Source organism: Oncorhynchus mykiss, chromosome 5 (assembly GCF_057628025.1).
Source record: "Oncorhynchus mykiss isolate SJ-2025 chromosome 5, ASM5762802v1, whole genome shotgun sequence".
In the NCBI taxonomy this organism is placed as follows: Eukaryota; Metazoa; Chordata; class Actinopteri; order Salmoniformes; family Salmonidae; genus Oncorhynchus; species Oncorhynchus mykiss.
The window spans coordinates 40,334,112-40,356,087 of NC_143026.1; the positions used below are offsets into that span (position 1 = coordinate 40,334,112).

A 21,976-nucleotide genomic window follows, 5' to 3' on the forward strand; every position below is an offset into this window, starting at 1 on the left:
GTAAAACATGCTTTGGTAGAAGAAGTATTTGAGGCCAAATGTATACAAGTAGACCTATTTCATTTATCCTTTAGAATAAAGGGCTGATTTTATTATAGCAAATACTGAAGTAAAGCTTGATTTGAAGCAGTAGGGGGCCAGATGTACACAAATACCTATTCCATGTATCCTTTGGACAAAAGGCAGCCTGTATGATCATTTTATGATATGAAAAGAGCTGTTGTAAAGATGACGATGCTCCCCCAGTATGATGGTTGGTTGAAGAACAAGGCCCAACAGAGAGAAGCCGCGTCCTCGGTGTCCACGGAGACAAACCACAGTGCAATCCAGTCACATTTGTGATGAAGGAACCATGTACGCCTTCACTCCACATAGTTCCATCTGCTGCTGTCCCATTCTTTTACAAGGTACTATACAAGGCTTGGGGACTGTTATCTTCCAGTGGAATCATCAGAGAACTCATTTACGTAGACTGCTGGCCAGAGTTACTGCAGAAGGAACCAGTGAGCTACTTTTGCGGTGATGAAGGATTCCTTGGCTTTGGGGAGGAGAGAATTCATGCGATAACTGGGGTAACTTTATATTGTGTGTGCGCATGTTGGCAAGAAAGGGGTATCATTGAACTGGACTTGAAATTGAAGGTCCCAAATAGCAATAGACGGATCCAGATGTTGCAGATTTAAAAAAAAAAAAAAAACATAATTTGCTTATCATACAGTGCAAACATACTGTAACGCAGCAATACCCTCTTGAGAAATCGCATGCTAGGCCAAGGAAAACAAATCAATTGGCTTTCAACAAGACAGAAATGAAAGGCAATCCCAAGTGGATGGTGAGGATAAGGGTGGATTGTCACCATAGAACATGTTGGCTATCCTCTTATCCTCAGGCCCTGGAAAAATGCTGCTGGCCAAACAAAAGACAGACTTAAAGTAGAGGAGGTACAGTACGCCCACCACCTAACCCTTATTCCAGTAGCATCACTTCTCCCCAAACAAGAGGCGGTTTCCCCCTGAACGCCCACACATGTCTGTCAGGAGGATCAGCAGAGATAGCAGGGTGTCTGAGTGCTACTTGTTATACGTTGAAGTGACCCTCATGGCAAACACATGCAATCCTATTCATTTGAAATCGTCACTTCCATGCCAGCAACTCCACCCATGTATTTGTCTCACACATCACATCACAACACACACACACACACACACACACACACACAATTCCTCAGTGTCTATTACAGCTTTAAGAACTAATTGCATATGTTTGAGACTAGCTATGAAATGGGTATATAAAGCTATAACAACTTAGTGAAAGTGCGGAGACCTGACCTTCCAAGTTCCATAAAGGTGCTCAGATGATGCAAGCCTCAAACTGTTGTAGTGTGTTTGAGAGAAGAACGAGCAAAAACACATTTTAAATCAAGGTTTATTGAGGGATGAGCTTCCATGATAAACCAGAGAGGAAAGCACTCACTGTATCTCCCAACCATGACACTATACATTTTCTGAAAGTTTTTTTGTGCAGAAAAGCCTGCTTAGCCTTAACAATTTACAAATAGGGTCTTGTCTAAATAATATATATATATATATATATATATATGTATATATATATATATTTTGTTCTTTACTTCATGACTGAAAACTGGACAGAAATATGGCAAATGGCAATCTAACACCAACTATATGATTTGGCTGTCTATTGTGCCACCATGTGTAAGTGAATAACAGCCCTTCATACGCTAACCTTTCTAGTCAGCGCAAAGTAAAATATAACAAGATAAATACAAGTCTGGAAAGACAGAATACATGTGGTAAAGAGTTCAATGGAACGCAGACGGTAGGGGAAAGAACAAGTATGGCGTCACTGACGCACATTCAAAAAATATGATCTTACAAATCCGTTCAGATTTTGTGTTAAAAAATGTTTGCTAAATGCTAACTCCTGTCCATATAAACTGGTAGCATAGCTAGCGTAAGGAAATCAGTGATGGTACTTGAAGCTGTTTTCAGTGTAATGCAGTTGATTGGTGACGATGACATGAACATACTGTTTATTGTTACCCCAAAATAGCATGCAATACACATATAAACAATAGCCTAAATGTATGCTAATTTTGATGGGGGGAGACGTGTGAGTGGCGTTGCCATTGTTTGGTCGAGTTCGATTGTTCTCTTTACTGCATCCATTGATGGAAGAAGATAATTGTTTACAAAGAAGAGAATGGAATGCAAATGTTTTTTTTAAATTTTTTTTTATTTCACCTTTATTTAACCAGATAGGCTAGTTGAGAACAAGTTCTCATTTACAACTGCGACCTGACCAAGATAAAGCATAGCAGTGTGAACAGACAACAACACAGTTACACATGGAGTAAACAATTAACAAGTCAATAACACAGTTGAAAATAAAGAGAGTCTATATACATTGTGTGCAAAAGGCATGAGGCATACAGGTCACAGTGGTGGGTGGTATAAGGTGCTTTAGTAACAAAACGGATGGCACTGTGATAAACTGCATCCAGTTTGCGGAGTAGAGTATTGGAAGCTATTTTGTAGATGACATTGCCGAAGTCGAGGTTCGGTAGGATAGTCAGTTTTACTAGGGTACGTTTGGCGGCGTGAGTGAAGGAGGCTTTGTTGCGGAATAGAAAGCCGACTCTAGATTTGATTTTAGATTGGAGATGTTTGATATGAGTCTGGAAGGAGAGTTTACAGTCTAGCCAGACACCTAGGTACTTATAGATGTCCACATATTCTAGGTCGGAACCATCCAGGGTGGTGATGCTAGTCGGGCGTGCGGGTGCAGGCAGCGAAAGGTTCAAAAGCATACTTTTGGTTTTACTAGTGTTTAAGAGCAGTTGGAGGCCACGGAAGGAGTGTTGTATGGCATTGAAGCTCGTTTGGAGGTTAGATAGCTCAGTGTCCAAGGATGGGCCAGAAGTTTACAGAATGGTGTCGTCTGCGTAGAGTTGGATCAGGGAATCGCCCGCAGCAAGAGCAACATCATTGATATATACCGAGAAAAGAGTCAGCCCAAGAATTGAACCCTGTGGCACCCCCATAGAGACTGACAGAGGACCGGACAACATGCCCTCCGATTTGACACACTGTCTGCAAAGTAGTTGGTGAACCAGGCAAGGCAGTCATTAGAAAGACCCGAGGCTACTGAGTCTGCCGATAAGAATATGGTGATTGACAGAGTCGAAAGCCTTGGCCAGGTCGATGAAGACGGCTGCACAGTACTGTCTTTTATCGATGTCGGTTATGATATCGTTTAGTACCTTGAGCGTGGCAGAGGTGCACCCGTGTCCGGCTCGGAAACCAGATTGCACAGCGGAGATGGTACGGTGGGATTCGAGATGGTCAGTGATCTGTTTGTTGACTTGGCTTTCGAAGACCTTAGATAGGCAGGGCAGGATGGATATAGGTCTGTAACAGTTTGGGTCCAGGGTGTCTCCCCCTTTGAAGAGGGGGATGACTGCGGCAGCTTTCCAATCCTTGGGGATCTCAGACGATATGAAAGAGAGGTTGAACAGGCTGGTAATAGGGGTTGCGACAATGGCGGCGGATAGTTTCAGAAATAGAGAGTCCAGATTGTCAAGCCCAGCTGATTTGTACGGGTCCAGGTTTTGCAGCTCTTTTAGAACATCTGCTATCTGGATTTGGGTAAAAGAGAAGCTGAGGAGGCTTGGGCGAGTAGCTGCGGGGGGGGGGGGGGGGGGGGGGCGGAGCTGTTGGCCGAGGTTGGAGTAGCCAGGAGGAAGGCATGGCCAGCCATTGAGAAATGCTTCTTAAAGTTTTCGATAATCATGGATGGTGGTGACCGTGTTACCTAGCCTCAGTGCAGTGGGCAGCTGGGAGGAGGTGCTCTTGTTCTCCATGGACTTTACAGTGTCTTTACAGTGTGATTGGTTTAGGAAGCTATGAGGTAGGGATGTTGTCATGGTCAGTTTCTCTATAAAGTTGCATTGTACCTGGTCCCAGTAAGGAAGCATTAGACAGGGATTCCATCTGGATGAAGGCATAAGGAAAGAGCTTGGCACAGACATGGCAGGACTTGCACTCCAACCATTTGACAAAATCGGCAACTCATAAACGTATCAATGCTAAATCAAGCCCATCATCTCATAATTGATGATCAGTTCTAACAGTTATATTATGGTGTCCATGTCTTATTAAACTCATTTAGCTTTACTTCATATCTGCTCTGTTCTTTCAACGTCCCTCTAGTGCTAAGAGGAAGAGCTTAGCTGTGTGGCAGAGGGCCAACTGGAGCCACATTCACTAAATCCTTCTTATGAAAGGTTATAATCACATGTAACATTAGTGATACATGACAAAGCTAGTCATTACACTGTAAGCACACATGTTGCACAAAAAAAAGCATACAGTTAAGAGTTGCCATTACTGAATATGGCTTTACATTGTACTTAATCACGCAACAGTTGCTGCTAAGCCAGAAGGAGCTAAACGCAAACGATTTTGACACTTGGTCAAGTACAAAAATCTAACTACGGTATAAAAAGCGTGACACTGTTTTGCGTTTTTTTTCCCCTTGCTTAGAAAAAGAGGCTGAGAAGAAAATACTAATGGCTCAACAATGTTGTCACAAACATCGAAGAAAGAAGAGAACACCTACTCATCATCAGAGCAAACAACTGTTCAGAAAAAAAAGTGAGGAGGAAAACTTGTCGCCAGGAGAGGAAAACGACAACATCAATACACTAATGCTATGTCTAACTATTAGCTTGTTTGTGCCCAACACCCTCCCTCTGGGTGTATGTGTTGTGGTGCCCTGCACCACCTCTCCATCCCACCTGCTGCTCAGTCAGACAGGCCCGAGCCCTACTGGACCAGCCACGGCTCACTAGCTGGCCTCACAGACTTTAGCCTGCAGAGCATCGCAGGTCGTCTTGGCATCTCCAAGCAACATGGCTGTGTTGGACTTGTAGAAGATGGGGTTGTCCAATGCAGCATAGCCCACTCCCAGAGAACGCTTCATTACAACCACCTAAAAAGACATGGACACAGGGGCTCAGCATAGACTGCAGCCGTTTACACAACCGAGAAAGAATGCCTGATACATTGTTTTATCCTACAGTGCTTTCAGAAAATATTCATAAACCTTGACTTATTCCACATTTTGTTGTGTTACAGCCTGAATTCAAAATGTATTAAATATATATTTTTCTCACCCATCTACACACAATACACCATAATGACAAAGTGAAAGCATGTTTTAGAAATTGTTGCAAAATGCATTGATTAAATACCTAATTTACTTAAGTATTCACACCCCTGAGACAATACTTTGTACAAGCACATTTGGCAGCGATTACAGCTGTGAGTCTGTCTGGGTAAGTCTCTATGAGCTTTCCACACCTGGATTGTGCAACATTTGCCATTATTATTTTCAAAATTCGTCATGCTCTGTCAAACTGGTTGTTGGTCCTTGCTGCACAACCATTTTCAGGTCTTGCTATAGATTTTCAAGCAGACTTAAGTCAAAACTGTAACTCGGCCACTCAGGAACAAGCATTGTCTTCTTGGTAAGCAACTCCAGTGTATTTTATTTTTATTTAACCTTTAACTAGGCAAGTCAGTTAAGAACAAGTTCTTATTTACAATGACGGACTACCCCGGCCAAACCCTAACCCGGACGACGCTGGGCCGATTGTGTGCCGCCCTATGGGACTCCCAATCACGGCCGGTTGTGATACAGCCTGGAACTAGGGTCTGTAGTGACGCCTCTAGCACTGAGATGCAGTGCCTTAGACCGCTGCGCCACTAGGGTGCCCAGTGTAGATCCGTCCTTGTGTTTTAGGTTATTGTCCTGCTGAAAGGTGAATTCATCTCCCAGTGTCTGGTGGAAAGTAGACAACCAGGTTTTTCTCTAGGATGTTGCCTGTGCTTAGCTCCATTCCGTTTCTTTTTTTTCCAATTACAAGCATACCCATAATATGATGCAGCCACCACTATGCTTGAAATTATGGAAAGTGGTTCTCAGTAATATGTTGTATTGGATTTGTCCTAAACAGAACACTTTGTATTCAGGACAAACATTTAATTGCTTTAGTGTCACGGTTTTCTGTATGGGAAGGAGAGTCGGACCAAAATGCGGCGTGGTAAGTGTCCATGGTAAATCTTTAATAAACAATAAACAATAGACAACCGTGAAGCTACAAAATAGACCTGTGCTGACACAAGCCACTGACATAGACAATTACCCACAAACAAACAGTGCAACCCAGGCTACCTAAGTATGATTCTCAATCAGAGACAACTAATGACACCTGCCTCTGATTGAGAACCATACTAGGCCAAAACATAGAAATAGACAAACTAGACATGTAACATAGAATGCCCACCCAGCTCACACCCTGACCAACCAAAACATAGAAACATACAAAGCAAACTATGGTCAGGGTGTGACATTTAGTACCTTGTTGCAAACAGGATGCATGTTTTGGAATATTTGTATTCTGTACGGGCTTCCTTCTTTTTACTCTGTCAATTAGGTTAGTATTGTAAAGTAACTACAATGTTGTTGATCCATCCTCAGAATTCTCCTATTGTATCACAGCCATTAAACTCTAACTGTTTTAAAGTCACCATTGGCCTTGTGGTGAAATCCCTGAGCGATTTCCTTCCTCTCCGGCAACGAAGTTAGGAAGGACCACTGTATCTTTGTAGTAATTAAAACAATAAAAAAAAACATAAGTCCACTTTGACATTATGGGGTATTGTGTGTAGGCCAATGACAAAAGAATCTCAATTTTAAATTCAGGCTGTAACACAACAAAATGTGGAAAAAGTCAAGGGGTGTGAATACTTTCTGAAGGCACTGTATGTTTACAAATAATCAAAAGCAATCAGTGTTTTTTTCTGAAACTAAACATGCTATAGTAAATAAGACAACCCCAACTGTGATAGCACCTCTTTTTGTCTAATTTGGTAAACATTTAACACGGATCCATGAACATACCTCAACAGGGGTTTAAATGTTGCATGCACCTGCATGTAAGTGGAAGATGTAGGGGGAAGGGCTCCATTTGGAGGAGAAGAGTAAGTTTGTCCCACAACTAATGGGCATTTAAGTGTTGGCCATTTACAAAATTAAGCATCATTAGTGTCTGTAGAGAGAGAGAGAGAGAGAGAGAGAGAGAGAGAGAGAGAGAGAGAGAGAGGCAGAGAGAGAGAGAGAGAGACAGAGAGAGAGAGAGAGAGAGAGAGAGACCTGGGAAATGGATTGGAGCATCCCGTGATTGTGAGCATGTGTTTTTGGAGGCACAGAACGCAGCACAATAATTGAATAAGTAAAGCCAGAGCGGTGCTCTCACCACTAGACTTTTATTCCCTGCTATCTGACACGCTGAAAGATACTTGGAAGAGAACCTCTGTCATACTGAGACCCAAAAATCAACAGGAGGACCGTCCGAATCTACTCAGAGAGGCAGGAAAGGGTCAGTAGTGGCTAGTGTTCCCATGGTGCGGCCCCACCCACAAACACTACTCTTAACACAAAACACACACATACAAGCATGCACTGACTCAAACACCCTCCTGTGAGAGAAGAGTGTAAATCACTCCCACTATGGTTGTGCTGCAGGCCGGGGTTAGAGTAAGGGTCTGGGACACCCAGGCCTACCCTAGCCAGCCTCTCTAGGCAGGGCATCCCAGTCCAGACTCCCCAACCTCCTCATCCATAATACATGGGACAGATGGTTTTATTTGGGACAGGGGTAGGGTGCAAACAGAGGTAATCTTAGTCTGGCAATCAGCACCAGAGGATGTGGCTATGGCACGGTCGTGCTAGGCCTGGACCATTGAATCACCAGCCACCTAACCGTCCACCAGGCGAGGCCAGGGTACTGTACCAGAGGAATGCCCTCTGTCTGCTCTGACAAGCTTGGCTACGGTGGCACTAAGGAGCCCCTCCTGGTTTGTTTATATCTACAGTTAGACTACACACACAGCCCGGCCCAGCACACCCATCCGCACCACAGCCTGACCGGCCCCACACAGCGTCATATAAACATGAGCCACAAGTGGAAGGTTATTAATTCAAGTGTCTGAGTCACTTTAAGAACAATGAAAATAACATTTTCAACAGTCCAGCAGGTCCGAGGGATATAAACACACACGTCATGTTAATACAGCCCAGTATAGTAGAGGGCTGGGGTGCTGGTAGTATTAAAGCTCACAAACTCTGATTTCCCAAGGGAACCTGTAGAAATGAAGGCGTTTTAAAGTGGGGTGGTGAGGCATATGAATCCCACATTTAGGAAAAGTTCCACTCGGATGCTCCAAAATGTCATCATTCCAGAGGGAGCGAGTCACCGCTAATGGAAGCCGTGTGAGATCTGTGCCTGCTGGAGCTAGTACACCTGGGTAAGGGCTTTGTTGCCTCAGTAACAAAGAGTACAGGGTGCATGCATGTGTTCAAACGCAAGTGTTTGTACGTAGAAAGAGGCCCCGTCCCCCTCTAAGGATGTGGCCCGTGGACTCGGTGAATCTGGAAGTCTAGGACTTGAACAGAACTAAAGACGAATAGCTTCCTTCTGAGCCCATGTTAGATACCCGCTCCAGTATTACCCTTCACCATTTGGAGAGCCGGAGTAAATCAGCTCAACTTCCAACAAGCCCTTCTGTGACAGTCAACATTTGACAGGGGCTGCAGTCCCATTCCCTACCTTTTCTTCCCCCTTGAAGTGTATACCCTTTTACTCTTCATGGATTCGATGATGGAGTTGGGGTCCTCCTGGGCTGCAGAGTTCACTGTGTCGTTAGCACCAATCACCAGAACCAGGTCCGTTTCTGAGACATAGAAAAAGAGATCACAGCACATGTCACGTCTTATATGTCTCTGAGACATATAAAAAGAGATCACAGCACACCACAGAGAAAATGTGGTGCATATTGTCTATAGACCGAAACACAAGAGGTGAACACGTGAAGGTGAAACCAAACATACCAGCAAAGTCCTCGTTGATCTCCTCCATCTCCAGCACGATGTCATAGGGAATGCCCACCTCGGCCAATAGCACGTTGAGCTGCCCAGGCGTTCTGGGTGGATACCAAACTGGTAAGAGAGAAGGATTAACATTTTATTCACCTCCATCTATATGGCAAATCACAAGGATGAGAAGGCTGAAAAAACCCTTGTGGTTTAAAAGTATCATAATATTTTGGCTGTTGACAAAAGTTGAGTCAGAAGTACAAGATGGAGGGGCCATGATGTTAGTGCCGGGGGCGGTTTAGGTTAATGTCAGAGGTCATAAAGGGCCTGAGAAGCAGGGGAAATGGGTTAAGGATGGAGGACGAGAGGGCCCTACGGATACACACTGGAGCAGCAGGTTTATGACCAGAGAGTAAAAGCAGAGATCAGAGCAGCTGCACTCTACTCATACTGCCCGAGGTGTCTCGTTCCCCCTCTCCTGCTCTACCCAGACCCTCTGTGATCTCCTGCCATTATGAATCAGTCCCCAATTTACACACACGGCTGTTACCCACAGTTGCCTTAGGAACTTTGAATACCCTCGTGTGTAGCAGTGTGTGGAGTTAACCCGTTAGGTACCTCATGTAATGCAATGCAGTGTACATGTTGCAGTGTTGAAATGGGGGGGGGGGGGGGGGGTGAGAGAGGGAAGGGGTGTGGCCTTTACAAGAGAGGCTAACCAGAGCAACACCACACTGTGTGAATTACATTACATTACAAATACATTAGGAACAATATCCACCTCTGAGGCTCCAAACAGTGGCAGCCCCATGCCCCGCCCTCATAGCAGCCTAACACCCCCACCCAATTATCCCGCCGAGAGGGAAGGGGAGGGGGGACAGGACTCTCTGGCCACCCACTTCCTCCTCTAATCAACTACAAATGCTCTAAGTACCAGCAGCTGCTGGAACCCCAGATCAAACGAATGAAGGAAAATTACACAAGCTTCCGGTGTGCCTTTTCCCTTCCCTCTCTCCGGTGTGCCTTTTCCCTTCCCTCCTCTTTCCTCTCTCCGGTGTGCCTATTCCCTTCCATCCTCTTTCCTCTCTCCGGTGTGCCTTTTCCCTTCCCTCCTCTTTCCTCTCTCCGGTGTGCCTTTTCCCTTCCCTCCTCTTTCCTCTCTCCAGTGTGCCTATTCCCTTCCATCCTCTTTCCTCTCTCCGGTGTGCCTTTTCCCTTCCCTCCTCTTTCCTCTCTCCGGTGTGCCTATTCCCTTCCCTCCTCTTTCCTCTCTTCATCACCCCAGTGGTGCCTTGGCAAGGCAGGGGTAATGAAGGGGTTAGGGCAGGGGTGGGCAATTTGGCTCGAGGGCCACATCGCGATTTCAAAATAGCACAGATTTGTTCGTCCAAATCAATTTGCAGGCCAGAAAAACATACTGTATACAGTAGGTCCATTCCCAGCTAGCACATAACGTTCTGAGAACCATAGGTTTCTTAGGTGGGAATTTCCGTACTTCAGCATAACGTTTCCTACAGGTTTCCTCATGGATCTATTTAAAGTAATGTTCATTAATAAAGAACATTTCGGAACATTAAGAACATTGTTCCAAGAACATTTCGGTCTTGGAGGTGTGTTTCCTGGCCGATTCCGCATTTGGTTAATGATGTTTGTCCCCCACGAGACACTGTAGATGCGAAAGCTTCACTTCATTTCCTAAAAATCATCAGAATGAATCTAAGCTAAATCTGAAATCTGTAATTATTTTGGATGTTTTTGCAGAGGATGCTTTAGTTGCGCAATTTTAAATCTAACAAAGGTGTTTGGTGCACTATTTCTCAAGTTTAAAAAAAGTTTTTAAAAAGCGCAACGTATTGTCTTATGTAAACAAAGCCGGGTGGCTGGGCAGGTCTATCTCACGGTCTATGCTATTGGATAGAGAGCCATCACTAAAGCTGTTCACCCCATGTTAGTGGGCAAATGTACATCGTCAAATCAAAACCCAAACTCAATTTACCCATTGTGACGCACGTATGTTCCTTGCTCAGTTTTAGACGAGATTGACTTTATTAGGAAAATGATCCTATTTACACTTTGTAGTCAATTTGGACACTAGAATAACTGTTACTAACTCATATCGATGCCACATAGTTTTCAAAGGGATTCATTGCTTTTTAAAGACGGTCACTTTTTAAAAACATTTACATTCCGTTCTCAGCGTCAACAAAACTCTCGATCCTTCATCTTGTTAAGTGTGTTCAGGTGGGTTGGGTGCCCACTAATAGGCCACACCTGATCTTAATGAGTGCTTGTTTCTTTTGAAATGGGGTTTGGGGTATGAGTAAAAAGTAAAACATGGCAAGCTAGCGCCATCCTGGTGGAAAAGTGGACTAATTCCATGGATAGGGAACAGAAGAGCATAAGTTTCAATCTTACAGACGCTGTGCCACAAGAAATAAATGTGTTTGCATGATTAATGCCTATAGAAAATTCCTTTCCATGTGTCCTAACTGTACTTGGAGTTTAACCTGTCTCCTCCCCTTCACCGATTGAAGTAGATTTAACAAGTGACATCAATAAGGGTCATTGCTTTCACCTGGATTCACCTGGTCAGTGTTTGTCGTGGAAAGAGTAGGTGTTCCTAATGTTTTGTACACTCAGTGTATATTGACTCAGGGGGTTGAATACTTATCTAATCAAGATAGTGTTTTAATAAAAATAACATTTACACGTACATTTTTTCCTGTAAATCGTACAATGAAATCAATTAATCTCACTTTGTAATACAACAAAATATGGAAAAAGTCAAGGAGTGTGAATACTTTCTGAAGGTCCTGTATAAAGTGGGTAAGACAGTATGTAAAACAGTATTGTACCTGTACTGTCTCCACCTTCTAGATGGTAGTGGGGTGAACAGGCCGTGGCTTGGGTGGCTGAGGTCCTTGATGATATTCTTGGCCTTCCTGTGATTCCGAGTGCTGTAGATGTGCTGGTGTGCAGGCAGTGTGGCCCAGATGATGCGTTGGGCTGACCGCACAACCCTCTGGAGAGCCATGCGTTTGTGGTTTGTGCAGTTGCCGTACCAGGCGACGATACAGCCTGATAAAATTATCTCGATGGGTCCTCTGTAGACGTCCGTAAGGGTCTTAGGGTCCAAGACAAATTTTTTCAGCCTCTCTCTGCTGTTTCCTGTAGTCCAAGATCAGTTTCTTCATTTAATTGACATTTAAGTTATTTTCCTGGCACCACTCCCTGATGGTAATCAGGCCTACCACTGTTATGTTGTCAGCAAATGTGATGACTGAGTTGGAGACGTGTGTAGCATGAGTGAACAGGGAGTACAGGAAGGGGTTGAGCATGTACCCTTGAGGAGCCTCCGTGTTGAGGATTAGCGTTGCGCAGATGTTGTTGACTGTTTCCACCACCTGGGGTTGGCCCGTCAGGAAGTCAGACCCAGGGCCCAGAGCTTAGTGACTAGCTTGGAGGGCAGTATAGTGTTGAAGGCTGAGCTGTAGTCAATTAGCAGCATTTTTACATAGGTATTCCTCTTGTCCAGGTGGGATAGGGCAGTGTGCAGTGCAATGGTGATTGCGTCCTCTGCGGATCTGTTGGGGCGCTATGCAAATTGTAGTCGGTCTAGGGTGTCGGCTAAGGTGGAGGTGACATGATCCTTAAACTAGCCTCTCAAAGCACTCCATGATGGAAGAAAGGAGTGCCACATTTTACATACAATTTTTGTAATTTAGCAGTCTCTCTTATCCAGAGCGACTTACAGGAGCAATTAGGGTGGTAAGTGCCTTGCTCCAGAGCACTGACAGATTTTCACCTACTCGGCTCGGGGATTTGAACCATTAACCTAGCTAGCTAACATTAGCTGGCTCGCTAGCTAACGTTAAGTGTATGATCTGTGTAGTAATATTATTCGTATCTCAGAGCCATTTGCTTTGCAAGTTAAAGCCTAATGTTAGCTAGCTAACATTGAACCTGGTAGGTTAGCTACCTGCCGATTCATTCAGGGTAGTAACGTCACGAGTTGGGATTATGGTTAATTTTTTAGCTAGCTAGCTACATGTCTTAACAAAATACTCTTCTATGCAAGTATCCATTTCAATAGAATGTTCATGATGTCACTGTGACAGCTGTTGATAGACGTAGCTGGTAAATTTGCTCTGGCTATCTACTCCGATTTCAGAGCACTCCCGTCTGAGTGTGCCAGAGCTCAGAATAACTGAGAAATTTATGAACGCTCAACACCCGTTGAATATGCCGGCTGTCAGTAAACGTTAGCAAAAAAAGTGTAATTAAATTGTTGCCATCAGTACAGTTGCAGTCACCAATGCTCTGGATAACATAAAATATCCTAACCAGCTCTGCTAGGGTGAGTAAAATGGTCAAAGTGAGCTGTTCTCTCATTTGTGTCTGGAAGTAGCTAGCAAGCTAGCCAAAGTTAGCCAGTTAGCTTGGGTGCTTGAATGTTGTTAGGACAGAACACTCAGATCAACCCTTAAAGAGATGGGTGAGGCTAAAGCTTAAGAGGGAGTGAATGATGCTGAATGGGTGTAGACAAAGAAGAGCTCTCCAGTAGGTGTACCAAAACATTCAAAGGCCATTTTTTCAAAAGTGAGGTTACAAGTTCATCAACTTTCAAAGCAGAATGACTTTCCCATTGTTCCTCAATTGTGGTGTATGATATATCATTTTCTAGCCCTGAGTCTCTACTTTTACTTGCTATGAAAACCTGTCAACTGCTGTCTGTATAAAATGTCTGAAAAAAGGAAGGAACACAATAAAACTTCAGAACACAGTCTGCCTGGACTTTGACTGGCACTTCTTGATAGAAGTCCAAAACTGACTACCACCTGTGAACAGTGATCAAAAATGCTTGTATAAATAGCAAAAAAAATCAGACAATCCCAGAGATTCTTACCTGGATATTGATATTCTGATGCCAAAACATTTACATAAACGTTTATCAAACGTGCCTCAAAAAATAAAATAATCCTTATAAAAACACATTTAACATTTAGGAAATAACCAATAACCAAAAATATTTGCTTAAATGTTATTTCTCCGTTTTTTGTTTTGACACACCAGGTATTTAAATTCTAATAAGAAAAATATTCAAACCAACTTATCCCAGCAACTGGGAAGTCCAGAGGTTTTCTGTAGAGTATCATTTTAAAGGACCAGTGAATTCCCATAGGAACAGAGGATGTCTGAGGGCTCAGGCGTAAACAAGTGTACTAACCTAGTTTATCTGCATGTACTGTCTCAAATAGCAGAATATGGTTTTGATAATAATCCTAAATACAAGTGGGAGCTCTTTCCTCTCATTTCAACAAGACCCAGAGGTGAAATAATTGAGCCTGTTATTTTAAAACACAATAAACAAACACCGTAAAATAAATAAAGGACATCAAGTCTGAAAAAAAAGAATCAGTCGTGAAATGATTTCAATCCTTTTATCTGAAGCAGTAAAGTGGGAGCATTTGCAGGATTCTGGAGCAATCAATCAATTATGTTACTCTTAAAGCAAGAATCCTTAGTTGCTACATCCATTTTTAGATGTATAAATAAATGATATATTGAGTCTTGAAGAATATATCTTATAAATAATTATGATCTCATGATGGTCAGTCCTTGCATCCATAGCTCTGCCTATACATTTGAGAGTGGTTCCATTTCTCCGGCTCCATCCCTCAGCCGTTTACCAAAAACAAGTGGCGTGGTGTGGGTTTTGTTCTTTTTCCAACTGCAGATTTCCACTTTAAGGATGATCGTACTTACAATTAATGTCCAAGTACACATTAATTGCTCCAGTACATGTGGTAGACAGGACATTTCTAACTCAAAAGACCAAGTAAGCCTTTATTCACTGGTCTTCACCATTCCAAAGCCAATCTAGGCCAGTCAAACACAACAAGGACCATCAACGCTTATCTTTCATCTGCCCCGTGCAGAGTTGAGAAGCCTCTTCCTGAAATGACCACCATCCAAGAAAGAGAAACAATAATTCACAGCAAATGGACAATCTAAAGCCTCAATTGCTGTTTACAACGTTTGATAGGCCTGTCACAACAGCCGTCAAATACTCTGCTTTCAACACAGCATGTTGCACTGAGCATAACTACGGTCCACACTAGCTCCTTAATGATTTTCAACTTTTTCATGCAGACTCTCAAACACCAGCTTTTCTCCTAACGAAAACAACCCATCCAGACAAGGCCAGTGTTTATCAAAAAAAAAGTCTTAAATGTTTCCACTGATGTCAATCAAGCAAAGTGACTGTGACTGGTCCAATTATAGGAAACGTGAAAAGGAAAACAAGACAGCTCCGGTTCCAGCTTGGGCCTGGTGCAGTGTAGTGCACTGCAGTCAGCAGGAGAATCTGGGACCCACTGACAACACAGAGAGCAACTGTGGAACAGTGCACCATAATACCAGGCCTTGGAAGCTGAGGATCACCTTTCAGTCTGGCAGGACTACCTGGCACACAAACACTGGCTAATTTGGTTACATTTGGAGAAGATGCTTGAAAATGTTTGGATACAAAAACAAGTCTGGGTTTGCAGTAGTCAGTTAGACAACTGTGTACTTTAGAAGTTCAGAACATCCTCCACAATAGATATAGTAACATCTCCCCCACTGTCTACATGGGCCCAATGGTGTACATCCATGTTAGATAGGGTCTAACCGTCTACTGTCTAGGTCCATGGCTGGGTCAGGACACCGTAGGGTTGAGCCCTGCTGGATGGCTGGAGGCTGGACTGCCTGCGCCGGTGTGTTTTAAATGAAGGAGCCATCTCTGTTGTGCTTGCCCCCCACGCCTGTTTACTCTGGAGTGCCACGTTCATCATCCTTTCTCCCCTTCTCTTTATTCATCCTCCCACATCTCATCACCCCTCCATCTGGTCGTCCTGTCTGCCCATAATGGTCCAGTTCTCTGTTGTAGAGAACAAAGTGGATGCCGACGCAGACAGAGGACAGACAGAGCCATAAGCTTTGCTGGAGGCGATTACACTTACTGGCCCAGGAGGTCAAGCCGAGCCACAGACAACCAGGCAGTTTAGAAGAGCAGAGCTGAGCCAGCCACTAGGTTGGGGTTGTGTCCCAAATGGCACCCTTTACAGTGCACTACTTTTGACCAGGGTCCCCATTTCTATTTATAGTGCACTACTTTTGACCAGAGCCCCATGGGTACCGCATATTAAAGCCCATAAAAAAAGAGCAGCATACTGTATGGACCAGCGCAGGTTGAGGCTGCACTGCCAGGCAGGAGAGATAAAGCTGACTTCTCACTCAACAGTTCACTTCGCCACTATGTTGGAGAAGCCATGTGCAGAGAGCTGTCGTCAGGGGACGGGTTTTCAGACAGGGTGGGAGAGCGGAAAGACAGAGAGTGAGATTATACAGAGGTCTGTCAAAGTTTCAATAAACCCTACTCCAAAACACGACCCAGGCTCTTGGACCACCTCGGGATAGAGTGGGCCTGCATGCCTGACGGGCCCTACTTGAAAGGTGCCCCAATGAAGTTGAGCAAATTAACTGGTGATGTAACAAGGTCAATAGAGGTTAGCTAAACATAGAAAAAAAGTTTGGGAATTTCTGAAAAATGTGGATCGCAAAGGACCATGTTTTCTACTTTCTGCACAAGACCTTTGGCCACAACGCACTTACTCTCTAGGTCTTAAAAACATTTGTCAGTTGAACCCTGTGTACGTGGGTGGTTTACATGAACCTACCCTGTCAGTGATCCGGTGTGTGTAAGTATCACTGTGTGTGTGTGTGTGTGTGTGTGTGTTGTTGGGTTTTTACTTTACCTGGAGTGATGATGATGTTGTGGGCGTCTTCGATCATTTTGACAGTCTGGTCCACGTTCCTATGATCTCCATGGGCTTGCCTGACCCAGTGGACGATGTACTTTGGCACGGGAACGGTTCATGGCCTAGCCCCTAGCCAGGGGGAGAGGAGAGAGAGGAGGGGGAGTACAGAGATGGATAGGATTAAAAACTGCTCAGCCTTTTTGAGTCAACTGCATTTTTCAGTGAACCCAGTTTCTTTCAGGCAGTCAATGCCGCCAAGAAGGCATTTAAGTACAGTTAGAGTTCCTCCTAGTGGAAAACGTTGGAAGCACAGAAACTGCCTCTTGCACATTTCAAATCAAATCAAATCAAATCAAATTTTATTTGTCACATACACATGGTTAGCAGATGTTAATGCGAGTGTAGCGAAATGCTTGTGCTTCTAGTTCCGACAATGCAGTAATAACCAACAAGTAATCTAACTAATAATTCCAAAACTACTGTCTTGTACACAGTGTTAGGGGATAAAGAATATGTACATAAGGATATATGAATGAGTGATGGTACAGAGCAGCATAGGCAAGATACAGTAGATGGTATCGAGTACAGTATATACATATGAGATGAGTATGTAAACAAAGTGGCATAGTTAAAGTGGCTAGTGATACATGTATTACATAAGGATACAGTCGATGATATAGAGTACAGTATATACGTATGCATATGAGATGAATAATGTAGGGTAAGTAACATTATATAAGGTAGCATTGTTTAAAGTGGCTAGCGATATATTTACATCATTTCCCATCAATTCCCATTATTAAAGTGGCTGGAGTTGAGTCAGCGTCAGTGTGTTGGCAGCAGCCACTCAATGTTAGTGGTGGCTGTTTAACAGTCTGATGGCCTTGAGATAGAAGCTGTTTTTCAGTCTCTCGGTCCCAGCTTTGATGCACCTGTACTGACCTCGCCTTCTGGATGATAGCGGGGTGAACAGGCAGTGGCTCGGGTGGTTGATGTCCTTGATGATCTTTATGGCCTTCCTGTGACATTTTAGCATCTTCAAGGTTTATATGTAGGTTATGAGCTGACACGGTATTTATCCCATACTGTCTGATGTATGACACTTCCTAAATACAGACAGACGGAAGAACTATAGGCTCCATACTTTAATCATTCTATAGCCCTCAAACTCAACTCTGGACCTCGATGTCAGTTCCACTGCGTTTTTTCATTGTTCCCCTCTACATCAAGGACCTGGGACACCAGGTATGTGCAATTAATTATCAGGTAGAACAGAAAACCAGCAGGCTTCAGACATCGTAGGGTATGAGTTGAATACCCCTGTTCTATGGGATGTGTGACACTTCGAAAATACAGACCAACGGACTTCCTTACCACACACGACGCAGGAGAGAATGGCCCCTGAGGAGCCGATGAGGGCCCCTACGATGTTGAGCAGGTTGTTGCTGAGCAGGAAACCCTCAGCACACAGGGCCCAGCCGGAGTAGCTGCTGAGCACCGTGATGATCACCCATGGCTGTTGTCAGGCCCTAGAAGAGCAAGACTACCTTTAGACTGAAGGTTGATATGGCAGTGGGCATAATAAAACACGACAATTCATTAATGTGTTGCTAAATTCAATACATTGTCCATACAAAAGAAGGTATGCATAGAGCATGTGTCATATGTGTAGTCGACCTGGCCTATATAAACTCACACGTCTGCACCGTCCTGAAACACGTGGGCATAAGCAGACAACCTGTATTATTGAATGGTAAATAAAGAAATCTGATCAGGCAGTAGAAATGTAGTGTATTTAACCCCTATCAGGTCGTGGTGGGCCTCAGTCAGTGCATTAGGTGTTTGTTAAAACAAGGAGTATTCATTTCAAGTGTTCTCTATGATATCATCCTAGTGTTACTCTCCAAGATCCCTAACTCAGGGAAAGGCTCTAACCAGAGCCAGCTACCTCACATTATGCAACGATACACTCCATCAAACAAACAGTGAGGGCAGGACTTGAACAATATCAGATCTCCTTTTAAAGACATTCACGCTCAGGCACAGGTGATTGTTTAGCTACACCTTATCAGTCAGAGTGGTGTGATATTATATACGTAAAAAATGAATATCCGTTGATTTATCCAACGTCAAAAACCACACGGAGGCCTGAGCAGCCAACATTCACAACAGTTTTAACCAGAACCACCTTCTCTCAGCGCTGCTTCAAAACCTCATCATCTTAGTTTACCTTCCATCTATCATCATATTATGGATTGATCCTATGGTTAATGCTTCCAACGAAAACTCTCCTTAAGGGCCAACAGTGGAGCAGGATTGTGAGCAGAGTGCTTTTTATTGAAGGATAGCTGAACTTATCTAAAATGGGCTAGAGCACAGGATTTCAAAAGGAGATACGACTTCCATCGTATTTCTAAGAATCAGTTCAACGATTAGAGGTCAGTCCAGGTTGGTGGATATTAGGGCCATAGATATAGAATTATTAGAACAGGAAAAGACTCTCAAAAAACACAAATGTCACTTCACCATCTTAACTTAAAACATTGATTTGAATGGGGATGTCCGTCCCAGTAAATCTATTTATTTGATTAGCGTAGAGGCCGTACCATGACGGCCGAGAGAGAGGACACAGAGCCTGTTGTGTAGCTGGGGTCCAGCATGTAGGGGATCATCAGGCCTCCACTGGAGACCATCAGCCCAGCGTTCAGAAAGACTGTAGGCATATAGAGCTAAATGCATATCAGGACATTACTATGCGGTGCCCATCTAATTTATTATGGCCTTCAGTTACAAGTATTCAGTCCTCATCCACTTTTGAAGAACAATCTGAAAGTGAGCATTTAAATTATTATCCAAGGATGTTACTATCACACACATTGTAAGGATTAAAAAGGGAGTTTATCCTTGAACTAATTCAATCCTTGGCAGGCAGGTAGAAAGATAACAGAGAATTTCAGAGACTGAAATGTGTTCATGAGGCTGTTTCATGCTAAATTGAAACTGAATACACGTTGATAATCAAATGAACAGAGCCAGCATCTGGATTCCACCGCCTGTGACATGGGACGCATTGTGATGTTTCATTCACTCTTTTCCTCATTTGAAAGCCTTCCAAAAACAAACCCACGACAGAAAAACAAAATACAAAAGAAAATAACAAGAAAAACGTATCTAGCGTGAAATGTGCATTTTGCGGAAAATGGACGTTTTAATCTTTTATCGGAGCAGGTTTTCCAGGTTCCAGTGGGACTGTGGAGTGGGAACGCTCCCTGGGATAATGCGTTCCAGCTTTGGGGAACAAGTGGAAAATGACTGGGGGCGGAGGGGCTAATTAGTGCCAAACTGGGAAAGGTTCCGCCTGGCCTAGCTTGGAGCAGGGGGGCCTGGGTGGCACGGCTGGGACAGGGGACTGAGAGGAGGGGTGCAGACTCGGGTACAGACGCTCAGGCATCAACCTGAAGGACCCAGACCACTACTGGTCTACTGGTCTACTACTGACCAGAGGGTTATTGGATCAAACCATAGCTGTTTAAATTGAGATGTGGTGCCCATGATCAGAATATTCCTGAAAACGCAGTAAAATGTATGCATTTAATATATATACACTACGTGACCAAAAGTATGTAGACACCTGCTCATTGAACATCTCATTCCAAAATCATGGCCATTAATATGGAGTTGGTCCCTGCTTTGCTGCTATCGAAGCCTCCGCTTTTCTGGGAAGGCTTTACACTAGATGCTGGAACATTGCTGCGGGGACTTGCTTCCATTCAGCCACAAGAGCATTAGTAAGGTTGGGAACTGATGTTGGGCGATTAGGCCTGGCTTGCAGTCAGCATTCCAATTCATCCCAAAGGTGTTCAATGGGGTTGTGGTCAGGGCTCTGTGCAGGCCACAAACCATTTCTGTATAGACCTTACTTTGAGCACAAGGGCTTTCTCATGCTGAAACAGTAAAGGGCCTTCCCCAAACTGTTGCCACAAGGTTGGAAGTACAGCCTAGACAGAACCATGATAAACAGCCCCAGACCATTATTACTCCTCCACCAAACTTTACAGTTGCCACTATCTATTCAGACAGGTAGCATTCTCTTGGCATCCGCCAAACCCAGATTTGTCCATTGGACTGCAAGATAGTTAAGCGTGATTCATCACTCCAGAGAATGCATTTCCACTGCTCCAGAGTCCAATGGCGGCAAGCTTTACAGCACACTTGGCATTATGCATGGTGATCTTAGGCTTTTGTGCGGCTGCTCAGCCATGGAAACGCATTTCATGAAGCACCCGACGAACAGTTATTGTGCTGAGGTTGCTTCCAGAGGCAGTTTGAAACTCGGTAGTGAGTGTTGCAACCGAGGACAGACGATTTTTATGCGCGGCGGCCCCGTTCTGTGAGTTTGTGTGGCCTACCACTTTGCGGCAGAGCAGTTGTTGCTCCTTGACATTTCCACTTCACAATAACAGCACTTAACAGTGCCTGGGGCAGCTCTAGCGGGGCAGAAATTTGACGAACTGACTTGTTGGGAAGGTATGACAGTGCCACGTTGAAAGTCACTGAGCTCTTCAATCTACTGCCAATGTTTGTCTGTTGCAATTGCATGGCTGTGTGCTCTATTTTATACACCTGTCAGCAACGGGCGTGGTTTAAATAGCCGAATCCACTAATTTGAAGGGGTGTCCACATATGTTTGTATATGGTGTATAAATAATAACATCTATGGACAAATTAATCAAGTCAATGGGCCGTGATGATGAATATGTATAAGGAATATACGTATTGCTTTAACTGCCTCATTTGCTGACAGGAAATGTAGGTCAAAGTGGAACCGTAAAAACTCATGGCGTGCTTGGCCTAGGATTTCCTACCCCTTTTCACTTGCAGCTCCCAACAAAAACAACATCCCACGTCCACCTCCCCAATCCCATAGAATTACATAGGACTCAAATAAAATGCATCACTATTCCCAATCACAATCGTCCGTCCTCACCTTGTGGTTTCTCATAAGCCACCAGGGATCCGCTGAAGGTGACCCCGCTGAAGGTGAACCCTCCGATGAAGGTGTCCAGGTAGGCGATGATCTTGGTGAGGTTGGCAGCCGGGTCGGTAGCAAAGTGAGGGTACTCGATCATGTACTCTGCCACGTAGGTCAGCACTGTAGCCAGACCAGGCTGTGATCTGGATCTTCCTAGCGATACCCAACTCTGGGGGGCAGAGGG

At 44.1% G+C, this 21,976-nt stretch overlaps 1 protein-coding gene across 1 annotated transcript in view; it reads right to left on the bottom strand.

The window, feature by feature from the left end:
• Positions 1-2,629: 2,629 nt before the first annotated feature.
• Positions 2,630-21,976, bottom strand: part of nnt (nicotinamide nucleotide transhydrogenase) — a 40,617-nt gene continuing 21,270 nt past the window's right edge. Inside the window, 7 exon segments of the mRNA XM_090236675.1 lie at positions 2,630-5,010; positions 8,719-8,816; positions 8,974-9,081; positions 18,135-18,276; positions 19,367-19,473; positions 21,748-21,929; positions 21,931-21,961. Of these exon segments, the coding sequence (XP_090092801.1) occupies positions 4,867-5,010; positions 8,719-8,816; positions 8,974-9,081; positions 18,135-18,276; positions 19,367-19,473; positions 21,748-21,929; positions 21,931-21,961 (812 nt within the window). The 3' untranslated portion in view covers positions 2,630-4,866.